Source organism: Cervus elaphus, chromosome 18 (assembly GCF_910594005.1).
Source record: "Cervus elaphus chromosome 18, mCerEla1.1, whole genome shotgun sequence".
Lineage (NCBI taxonomy): Eukaryota > Metazoa > Chordata > Mammalia > Artiodactyla > Cervidae > Cervus > Cervus elaphus.
Genome location: NC_057832.1, coordinates 71942666 through 71954977, shown reverse-complemented (window position 1 = coordinate 71954977; position 12312 = coordinate 71942666). Strand labels below are relative to the sequence as shown.

At 46.2% G+C, this 12312-nt stretch overlaps 1 protein-coding gene across 7 annotated transcripts in view; it reads right to left on the bottom strand.

Moving 5' to 3' along the window:
* PDE1C (phosphodiesterase 1C) overlaps positions 1-10974 on the bottom strand; it is a 517220-nt gene extending 506246 nt beyond the window's left edge. For 3 of the 7 annotated variants that reach the window (XM_043872059.1, XM_043872060.1, XM_043872068.1), the window contains exon 1: positions 10429-10974. In XM_043872059.1, coding sequence (XP_043727994.1) covers positions 10429-10513 — 85 coding nt within the window. In that variant the 5' untranslated portion in view covers positions 10514-10974. The remainder of the gene's footprint in view (positions 1-10428) is intronic. The other 4 variants (XM_043872063.1, XM_043872067.1, XM_043872066.1 and 1 more) reach the window with 2 other exon arrangements.
* Positions 10975-12312: the final 1338 nt, after the last annotated feature.

Below are 12312 nucleotides of genomic sequence, written 5' to 3'. Positions count from 1 at the left end.
CTTCAATACTTACTGACTTGACAAATTTCAAAAATCTAAAGGAACTTCCAGTGGTTAAAGAAAGATGTCTCACTAGAAACAATGAGCCTTTCTTGGAAACTGTAAGCTAATGACTTTAAAATAGAAATCCATCCACTTTCCCACTCGCTGCCTAAATCCCATGTGTTCATTTGGGATCCTTGGGCCCAGGAGTCAAGAGTAAATCAAAGCCAGTTCCCTCTGGGGATCTTTCAGAGAGATAAAGATTCCAAAAGGCTGGAGGGTTCGCATACCTTGTATCACAGTGAACATCTAGCCCAGTCAAAATGCCTTCAGGTATGGCATAAGCCAAGGAAGGAGAATAGAGAAGGGAAAGGAATTAAGATGTAGAAGAACCTGGGATAGTCTCATTACTGAGCCAGCAATTTACAAATGGCATAATCAAATATAGATACTATTATTCCTACTTTACAAGACTCAGGAAGGTGAACAGTGTGGCCAAATATCTCTTCCCTGGTGAACATCAGAGTTCAGCAATTCAACTTCTGGTTTGTGCAAAAATAAAGAAGGAATATTCTTTCTACCTTATACAACACAATAATTCTTTGAGATGACTTCCAATAGTCAAGATGTCTGATGAATAAAATATGTAATTCAGCAAATCCAGTATGGCACTTCAACACTCCCCCCAAAAAAATTCTAATTAAAAAAAAAAAAAAAACCACAGGAAAGACACTGAACCTGAGCTCTAAAGACCTGCACTGAAATCCTCACCAGTAACTGCTCTACCTATAACCTTATTTATAAAAGTTGAATCAGCCCACCTTAAAGGCCCCTTCTTAAAGGCTAAACAAATGCCTGTGGTTAGTAGTAATCCAAGTCCAGCAGAACTTGATCCTTCTCTTTCTTCTCCAAGCCCCAGGAATCACACCTGACCCAATCTATCTACACCGTTATCAAGAAGAGAAAAAGCACCGCTGTCTGGAGGAGAATCAGAGAGAAAAGTCAGGAACCAGCTAAGCAATTAAATTATTTCTTTTCCGAGAAGCAAACATTGGCAGCAGTGTCTGTGGACTAACACTCATGGATGGAGTCTTGAGTGGTTTGGACCTTTGTCCACAAGACAAATAAAAACCAAGTTCCAGCGGCTCTGCTTTCAAGTCCCCCCACAGGGACCCTGGGGGAAGGCCTGGGTCTCAGGCCAAGCCCCCACCACACTCCGGAGCCTGCCCGCCAACAGCACAGGAAGTGCCAGCCACTCTCCCCAGAGCAGCTGGCACCAATTACCCAAACCCAGCTGGAAATACTCAGCTGGGGTGAGGCAATGCCCGGCCTGATCGGAAATCCTACACTCAAACAAAGGCAGCCTTGCAGCCGCACCAGCACACAACACAGTGGCTGGTCAGGGGCTGGGGGAGGCAGCCAGAGGGCAGGCTGGGGACCTCCAGGCAGGGAAGCAGCTGTGGGTCTGGGAGACTTGCCCGTTCCCTGATTTCAGAGCCTCTCCATTATCACAACCAACAGCTACCAATTACTGGGCATCCAGAGCATGCTGAGTTCTTCTGGTCCTCATTCTACTGAACTCCCCCAGCAACACAACAAAGAAGGAACTGTTATCCCCATTTACACATGAGGGACCCGAGGCTCACAAAGGCGAATGACCCTTCCCACCATCACGGAGACAGGAAGTGCCAGGACTGGGTCAAGAGCCCAGGTGTCCTGCATTACTTTCCTTTCTGCAAAACATCCTGGCCTAGGAAAGCAAACTACATACAAAGGGCCTGGCAACGAGGGGCTCACTTTGCAAAGTCATCACAGGTGACACCCTGAGTCCTAAAAGATGATCAGCCGGTTAGGAAGATGGGAACATCTGTAGGTCCACCATGGATCTGAGGACACCCGTCTAGTACTGGGACTCCAACACCCAAGAACACACAAAAGTCAATGCCTCTTGGCAGGAAATGCCAACGTTGAACTACAGAAAGCAGAAGATCAAGGCCATCCTTATGGCTCTTCAAGGAACAGCATAAATAAGTGCTGATCAAGAAGGTCTCAGAGATAGTTATTATTATCTTCATGTTAATTATATATTATGGAAATGTATTATTATTTCTACATGTAGTAGTACAGGCTTCCCCAGTAGCTCAGCGGTAAAGAATTCAACTGCAATGCAGGACACACAGGAGACGTGGGCTCAATCCCTGGGTCGGGAAGATCCCCTGGAAGAAGGCACGGCAACCCACTCCAGTATGCTTGTCAGGAAGATCCCACGGACAGAGGAGTCTGGTGGGCTACAGTCCATAGGGTCACAAAGAGCCAGACACGACTAAAGGGCTGAGCAGCAGCAGAGCACCATGCAGTAATGAATATTATAATAATAATATGGAAATAACATCATAACAAACATTTATATAGAATTTACTATGTACCCAGTGTTCTTCAGAGTGCTTGATGTACATTAACTCATTTAATCTTCCAACACCCTAGGAGATGAGTAACATAGCTATCTCCATTTACAGAATGGTTAAGTAACTTGTCCAAGATCACAACAATCACATAGCTAATAAACTGTGAAGCCAAAATTCAAACCAAGGTAGTCAAGCTCCATAATCCATACTCTTAACCTCTACACACTGCCTCTCAACTACAACAAATATTTATTAAGGAGGATCCATGCTAGGTCCTTCCACTACTATTATCTATGATCACATTTGTTGTTCATTACAAACAAATGTAGTAACATGAATTGAAGCCATGAAGGTTTCATATCACAAAAGAATGGAGCTAGCCTTGCAGGCAAGCAGCAACACTTGAAAATCTCCATGCACACCCCCATTTCTCATTGGGATTTGACATCACAGAGGTGGAATGTCTGGAAGGCCCAAGCAGCTACACATTGACTTACCCTTGGTGAGAGCTCAGTAGTTATCAGACTTCACTGTGAGTACAGTGAGCTATCACACAAAGTTGGATACACAAAATCTAGTCTAGTTACTTCAATAATAATTTCAACTCTTTGCTAGTCTTACATTCTACTTGCCTCTGTGATGCTCTGAACTCTACAAATTTCTTTCACTAGAAATCTGAAAGTGCCTCACTTAGCCATCCCCCTGCATCTTCCAGCTCTGGGAAAGCTACAATGGCGTTCAGGACTCAAAGTTCACCACCTTTCTGGAGCAGTAGGAACCACGGAGAATTTTGTACCCAACCAGTTCACTTACAGATGGAGAAACTACCTCCCACGTTAAGTGACTTGCCCAGGATTAAAGAGCAAGTTAGGAAGAACCTAACCATAACTTTCAGTTCTGAGTCTGGTATGTGTTTCCCACTAACACTGTGCATGTTTTCCCCTGTGGTTCCCCTGGCCCTTCTACAGTGCTTAACTCAGTGCTATATTCAGCAAATGTTTATTATCTCTCAATAAAAATAGTGTTATAGACTGTGTCCCCTCAAAATTCATATGTTATAACCTAACCCCCACTGTAATGGTATTAGGTGGTGGGGCTTTTGGCAGGTAATTTGGTCATGAGGGTGGAGCCTCATAAATTGGATTAGTGCCCTTATTAAAGAGACCCCAGAGAGCTCCCTCACTCCTTGTGCCATGTGAGTACACAGTAAGATGACAGCCCCCTATGAACTAGGAAGCAGGTCCTTACCAGACACCAAATATGCTGGTGTCTTCTCAGCCTCCAGAGCTGTGGGAAATACATTTCTGTTAAGCCACCCAACCTGTGGTATTCTGTTCTGGTAGCCAGAATAAGATAACGCCTAGGAGCTCTGCTTGCATTATCTCGTTTAATTGCCCAATCCAGCAAGGTAGATACTATTTATTATGTCCATTTCACAGTTTAGGACACTAAACTTTAGCCATTTGATGCCACCATTCCAAGATCATGATAAACACATGAGGTTCAGAATCTGAACCCCCAGTGTCTAACTCCAGAGGTTGTTATATTCTGAACTCTATTAGGTGCAATTTTACCATCCTGGTCCCCTTTTCCTTTTCCAGTTCCCAAGGCAAGTTCAGAAGCTCATTCCTGCAGTGATGTTCCCCCCACTACCCCCAACGTCCCCATGGCCCCAGGTGGACTGTGCCCATTGCTCTGCTAAGTCCATGGAGGCTTGGTAGCCATGCCTCAGGCACTGGGTGGCCCCGGGAGGTGACCAGTCCATGGGAGGGCAGAAGGTGTCCAGCACCCACTCTGTTCCTGTTCCCTTCTGGCGTCAGGGGCCAAGATGTGGGCTTCCTGGTGGCCATTCCCACGCCAGCACACAGCAGTAGTGACATACCCCTAAGTCTGCCCCAGACATACTTATGAACCCTCAGGATCACACCACTAACCCTCACCCACTCGCAGCCAGAGCCAGTACTGGTCACAATATAACCTCTAGCGGGGGGAAGGGCTGCTGAGCAAGCACGCAGTGTGACAGCAGGCACTGTGAGTGGAACTTCACTCCCCTGGCCGGGTTCACCTAGGAGGAAGGTTCACCCCAGCCCCGTTTACTCTGAGAAGGAAACTGAGGCTCAGCGAAGCTAACTGACTTGCTTGGCCGGCACAGTTAAGTCTTCGTGTGACTCCAACGCCCAGGGCTTCCTGCTACAAACACCCCTTCTCAGACAACACACATCCCTATTGCCATGCGCTCCAGTTGCTGGCTGCCAGTAAGACCCCCATGGAGAGAGCCTCACTTCTCTCACTTCCTTTGCTGATGTGCAAACACCATGCAGAGGGACACACGAGCTCTAATCAGTATTGTCTTCCCTCAAAACAAGAAGCTGTCTAATGACATCTCAGGGTTAATAAACAACTTTTTCACATGTAACTTCACTTGATCCTCACCACAGCCCGGTAACTAAGGATCACACTCTGCATCTTACACATGAAGGACTGTGGCTCAGATGCAGAAAGGGAATCACGGGGGAGGTGAGAGTCAGAGCGGAAACTGCAGTCCCAGTTTGCATGAGCACTCAGTCCAAATGCCCCCTTCACCTGGCTCTGTTTGAATCTTTCCCAGGGATGTGAGGAGGAGGAGGAGGAGAGAATTAGGGCAACGGGTGCTGGGAGGCAGTTGCAGAACAGTTTGCCTTGGATACTAATTCAGTTCTTGCAACCCACCAGCACTCCCAACAATGCCCAGAGGTTGCTGCCAGCCAGACAAACTAACGGGCAGACAAGACACAGAACACTGAGACCAATCTGCGGCCCTGTGCACCAAGGCCAGGAGCCTCTTTCCCCAGGCTGGAAAGGGGCCAAGCCCCCAGTGCATGCAGCCCAATATCCCAGCCTCGGCCACCCACAGAGCCCTGCCCACCCAGGACCCTTGTGAAACATGCACCCGCCAACAGACCTCCCCGCTTAGTGGGGGTTCCCAGCACCCAGCAGTCCCAGATGGGACAGGGAACCCTCACACCCTGCCCCTTAGGCCTCTGACTGCTGTCTAGGGGCCCCTTGTTTTTCCTCCTCTGGGACAACCCCGCAGAGAGAAACACACGGGCAAGGGAGCCCGTGGCAGTTGCTATAGGCAACGCATCCCTCTGTTAGCAACACCTTACAGGCCTAGAATTTTCCACACCACCACCAGGTTCATTTGTGGAGGAAGCAGCTTCTTGTCCACACACCCCATCAACTTCATATCCTCCTGGCCCATAGCTTCACCCACTTGCTTCCTTCTGACACCCTAGAGGTCATCACCTTGAGGAGAAGAGAAAACAAGGGCCTCCCCATTTTCTCATCTGTAAACTGAGAGGTGAGGCACACCAACAGGGATCAAGAGAGTCCCCCTCAGGTGGTTAAAAGAAAAAAGTGCTTTTGCTTTCTGCAGACATACTTCACTTTGGAAGGAAAAGTGTGTGTTTCGGGCAGCCTCATGGAGAAAATAAGAATCTGCAAATCCACTTAATACAAACCCAAACAGATATCCAAACCCCAGGAGACAAAGAAAGTTCTTCTGGAAAACAGTAATACAGCAACTCTCCCCATAACCGTTTATTTCATATTCAAATGCTAGTTCATGAACACAGTCAAATTACACTTGAACTTCTACACATGGCCTTCAATTAATGTTAATTGTTATAATTATTGGCTACAATCATAACTGGGGCTTCTCAGGTGGCTCAATGATAAAGAATCCATCTGCCGATGCAGGAGATACAGTTAGATTCCTGGGTCAGGAAGATGCCCTGAAGAAAGAAATGGCAACCCACTGCAGTATTCGTACCTGGGAAATCCCGTGGACAGAAGAGCCTGGCAGGCTACAGTCCATGGGGTCTCAAAGAGTCGGACACAACTTGGTAACTAAACAACAACAATCCTAACTACAATGGTTTCCTAGGAATGCGACCCTCAAATCACGAAGGCTCTACGACAGTCAGTGCTTTCTGGATGTGGCATGTGTTCAAGCTCATGGTCTTATATTCAAGACCTCTTGACCACAGGGATCGAACCCAAGCCTCCTGCATCTCCAGCACTGCAGGCAGAATCTTTACCATCTGAGCCACCATGTAAGCCCCTCTTAACCCAGAAACTTCCACTTAACAGAGAGAAGTTCCATCAGGAGCCCTCCAAGGAAACTTGATTCTTGACCTTGCCATGTGGGGGCTCACACACCCCTCTTCTGCAGAATCCCAAGACCCCTGCTGACCTCATAAGCCAGGGGTAACAATCTCTTGAATCTGAGAGAAAATCTCTTGAATCACCAGGACCGTAACATAAATTCCTTTAGTAAAGTTCTTTGACCTGGAAATTTTGCATAATTAACAGACTGGAAGAGAAGGTGATTCCTGATGACAGAATGTCAGACACCTGAGAAAAAAAGCGATCTGGGCTCTAGAATTTCTTCAGGATTCTTCCTTCACATAGTTAGAGGGGGACTGTCCACCTACTCCACCCTGCTGGAACCATGGGACAAGCTGGAGACCATGGGTGCAGGCTACAAGATATCTGTACATTCACAAACCAAGTCCTAACTGCCACATGCTGATGTTGCAGGAATATGAAGCACCCTGCTTAGAAGAAAATGTCACGTAACATACAGGACAGACAGTACTTGCAAATCACACACAGAGACACATATACATGGTGTGTATATAATGCATATTATTGGTACATATTATCACGTGATTAATATATGGTAATTATATAATATATTGTACAATATATAGTAGCTATAATTATATATTACATACATTTGATACATTGATTATATGTATAATTAACATGTATTACATACATTAAGAGTACAGTTGACTCTTGAACAACTAGGGTTAGTTGAAAATTTGTGTCATAACTAATCCTATATGTGATTCTTCCATAGCCCCAATTCCACATCCTCAGATTCAACCAGCTGCAGATTGTGTATACTGTAGTATTTACTATAAAAAAGAAATTCTTGTATAAGTGGACCTGAGCAATTCAAACCCACATTGTTCAAGAGTCAACTGTGCTTGAAAATCAGAAACTAATGATGAAACTCCCCTAGAGGAAAAATATACAGGCAAAGGACATAAAATGTAAAGAAGTGAAATAACATGTGGAAGTAAGATACTACCTTCCACCTCCCAAACGACAAACTCTTTAAAAATTATCAGTCCTCATGAGACTGTGTGAACACCTGATACGTGGCTGGTGGGAGTGTGAGTTGGTATTTCCAGAGAGTATTTAATAATATGCTTTAAAATCCCTAAAAATACATAGTCTTAGACTACGCAATTTTACTTCTAGAAATTTATTCTCAAAAGTGTTAATGGATGTACTCAAAGATTTAGTCTTTTTTCATTGTCTATTATGGTAAAAAGTAAAAGGAACCTAAATAGCCAACAGTAAGTTTTTAAAATAAAAACAAATATAGAGTATGAAACAAAGCTACTATGATATTAAATACCATTACCAAACATTATGATTGCTGTTAAAAAATTGTGTATATAAAAAAGTACTGGAAGTATATACAACAAATATTAATAATGTTTAGCAGTTGGTGGTAAAACTACAAGCGATTTTTTCTTTCTTTTTAATTATCTGTATTGGCTACAATTTCTTTTTGATTATCTGTATTTGTTACAATCGGTATTTGCTATATTGGCCTAAAACTTCTAATACGTATCTGGCAGCATTTAATAGCTTTTATTTTGTAAAATGTTATATATGAAGACATCATATCACCCCAAGAGTATGAATTCCTTGAATCCCAGGTTCTAGGTCTGATTTATCTTCAAAAACTTCCCATGATATTAGCTTAGGGTCTTGAACAATTACATTTACTATTTATTGAATGTTTGCCATTTGGCAAGCATTCTATTAAATTGTGTTTTTTAATACAGTAAAATTCAATAAAAATTTGTTGAAGGAGGGAGGGAATGAGGCGGGCAGATGGAAAGGAGTGAATGAATAAATGCCCAAAGATCTGAAACAAGCTGGCAGCTCTCTCACCATGAAGTGACCTGCTCACTTTTGAGGTCCCATTTGACCAGCAGACCATACCAATGTGCTAGACCATTTCCTCTAGTGAGAATGGGAGCAGAAAGGGAGTAGGTATTAGGCAAGGGACAGCCACACTACAAACTTGAGTTTTCGAAGCCACCGTTTTTGAAAGATTTCACAGGCAACTGCCAGGTAAAACTTAAAAATCATTTTTGGGAGCTTTCTAACTAGAATCACAAAAACTAGTATTAACACAGCCTTTTGATGAATTATTTTGGACCTTGGCAACCTTTAATTCATTCCTACAAAAACTCCCAAGCACTCACTATTAGAGGGTGAAAAATAAACTTAGGCACAATCTCATTCTTAAGGAACCTGCAGTGTACGAGGACAAGGAATAGTTGCTGAAATACTGGCTCAAGGCTAGGTGTGAGCCCTCACACAGTACTAGGAGGCCAAGACACGTGCAGAAGGAGTTCTTTCTCATGGGGAAGAAAAGCAGAGGAGGAGGTAAGTGAGAGTTGGGATAGACAAGACTTCTCAATGCAGAGTTGGGGAAATGGCATTCCTGACTGAGGGGACAGCCTGAGCAAAGGCTCTGAGGGGTGGGATGGGGGCCAGGGCAAGCCATCATGAGTGTGTGGAAGAAACAGATCTGCCATGTCAACTGAGGCAAGAAAGGCAAGTTCAAGCCAGAATGGAGAGACTTTGGAAGCAGGTAAAGGCGTTCAGACTGAATTCTGGTAGTAATGTGTCCAGTCCATGCCCCCTAAATCTTGGGCCACTCCATTAGAAGAAGTAAAGTGGCCCAGATCCTCTCCAATAGCCTCTTCTTGCCCCTGACAAATTCCTGCTACACTTCTAAAAAGCACCTTAATATACCCCTCACTTTCACAGGCTTCGAGAAGCTCAGATTTACAGCCATACTGCCCTGAGCACACACAGAAGTAGAAAAGCTGAAGCGGCTCCTTGACACCTGGTCCTTGACCCTGCTGGTCTCCAATCTCTGACATCCTGGAGAGGAAGCCTCCCTGGCTTAGCCCATCTCCTGGGAAAATGAGGAGATAATCCTTGGACCAGTTGATTCAAAACAGTACAGCATGGAACCGGTAGTAAAAGCACCAAGAACTGATCTCAAATTCGGCTTCTGGAGAGTCAGTCCTGTGGTCCTGCTTCCTCTAAGGACCATGGAGACACCTCCAGGCCCCTCTTAGTAAAGGGCTTGGGAAGGAAGCCACTGGAAATCCAGAGGACATGAGACAGATGTTTTCAAATGTTTTAGTAGCATGATACATCCCTCCCACCCTGTCTTCTTCCGACTCTAAATGTGTCTCTTTTTATGCCTTGTCTTCCCTGTCTTCCTTCCTACCTCCTCTCCCTCTCTCCCCCCACTTGTGTTCCTTTCTCTCCTTATTTCAACTTTTGTGAAACCTACTCTTCAATCTTTCTCTGAATCTATCTCTATGTGTCTGTCTCTCAGAGCCAGCTCATCTCTATCATCTCTCTCTCCGCGTCTCTGACATTCTGTCGGCTTCTCCGACTTTATATTCCTGAACTGGTGTGTGGGTGCGTCTACTAATGTATCTGCCCGGACTTCTCTTGTCATTCGGTCTCTCCTATCTGTGTGTCTTTCTGTGTCTCTGTCTTACTGTCTGTCGTGCACGTCTTTCTGTCGCTCTCTCTCCCCGTACCTCTCCATCTCTCTGCCTCCATCAGTGCCTCTATCCCTCCTCTCCCGGCTCGCGTTACTAAAATCGCAGCGAGGAATGGAGCAGCTCAGAAAGGTGTGACCCTAAAAACCAGCTTAAGCGGGATGCCAGGTTAGAGCGGCGGGAGGGGTACCGTGGGGACATCCCCGGTGACGGCCGAGCCACACATGCGACTTCCCGGCACTATCGCCGCTCCCCGGGTCTCCCGCTTGGCGAGCGCCCCGCGACCCAGCCCCACCCCGACCACCCACGTCCCTGGCTCAGAAGGACCCTCGCCACCCTCCGGAAGGCCGGAAGTAGGGCAGAGGGCGGAAAGTTCTCACCGATGGTGAAGCTGTAGCCATCGATGCTGAAAGTGGCGCTCCGGCATTTTTTGAAGCCCTCTTTCCTGTTGCTGGCGTCCGTCATGGCTCGGCCGGCGGCGTCCCGAGGTCCCCAGCGGAGGGGCGCGCACCCCGGCGCCGGCGCCCGGCTTTCAGCCGCGTCCCCAACCCGGGCGCGCGGCGCGCTGTCCCCGCCGGTCCGCCGCTCGCTGAGAGCGGAGCGCGCCGGCTGCTGGCACCGCGAGCGCGAAGTCGACTAACGCACTAGGCGCACGGCGGAGCCAGCGAGCCTCGCAAAAGCCCCATCTCCAGTGCCAGGTTCCAGCTACCACGAGAGGAGTGCGAACAAAAGGAGTCGACGCGCACCCGCGCTCGTGGATGGGGGCTGGGGGGGGGGGGGGGGGTACCGAAATCCCTGTCTTTGCCACCTTCTCCCTGGAAGCCAGCGCGCTCCAGGCACGCCTGTTTTCTTTCTCAGCTTCGCCTTCCCCTCTCTGGAGGCTGGTGGGGTTTGGGGACTCAAGGGAATGGCTAAGATTTGGCGTCGTGCTTCTTTTGGATGTTTTCTCTGGCAGGCAAGAGAGCTCCCAAAAAACACATCAACAGATGGAAAAGCAAACATTCAAGCCGGTCAGATGCTGCCAAAGTTTGCTCCAAACAAGGAAGTCGGGAAAATCGCCACGCCCACTTCCTCCCAGCAGCTGTCCCCTGAACTAGCCTGGAACCCCGATAAGACTACTTCTCGACAGTCCCAGGCAAGGAAATAATCAAAGTAACCCATATTCGTGGCTAAGTGCTCTCACGCAGAGGTTCTAAGATGCACAAGTTCTAGTCCATTCCAAACGAACTGTCCGAGCTCTTTCCAATTGGTTTTGTCAAATAGACTTGGCAAAGTGTGTTGCCAAATAGAGATTCCTGGAATTTGTGGAGGTGGTAGAGATTTAACCAACCCTACAGCTAACCGCTCTTATCACAGAAGAGGAAACTGAGGTGGACAGGGGCTGGACTAAGATCCTACAGCTAAAAAGTGGCAGTGTCTGGATAGAGGAGTTTTATGATATCAAATCAATTACTGATCCTTCCAGTACATGAAATGACTGAGTCAGGCAAGGCTTGTATGAGGGAAATCATTCCCTCCAACCAGCAAGCAATTGCTAAGGGTTTACAGTTGTGGTGTTCTGTGCCATCGGCTGGGGAGCTCACATTAATGAGACCAGAGTTGAGTCCCTTGGCGGAGTCCATCCAGTGTAACACATGGAATGACAGTGTTATGCTCAGGTTATTAAAGAACTAGTTAATTCAGCCTCATTTGTTGTGATGGAATTTAACACAATTACCAAGCACTTGTCAATATTAACGAGTCAATCAGGTATATCCCTAGTTGTTTCTGAGTTTAGAGAACAGTGGTCATAAGTCTTCAGAATCTAACTAAAATTAGAACTCTTCTCTCAAAAAAAAAATCACATACACACACACAGGTGCAATATTCCACATGCAATTTTAAGGGAACCATAAACCTCTCAAGCCCCCTGGAAATCAGATTAATATCTCAGGACCTGAATCTTTCTCAACTTACCATATATTTTGAGAGAAATGAGGGTTTTTTAAATGTCAAATATAGTTGGAACTTCAAATATAAATTCTCTATGGTAAGACCTACCACATTGATAGTTTGCTGAGATCAATGGCAAGATTGACTGATCCAAAAAGGCAATGGGTGTCAAAGAACTCAGGTCACACAGAATGGTACAACCTCGCTTGGCAGTAGAGCGTGCTTCAAACCCTGAGGCACTCCTTGAGACTGGGACTGGTTACAATGTGAAAGCATGAAGAAAGCTCTAGGGGTGAACTGAGTCTGAAATCTGGCTCCACCACTTACCAAAT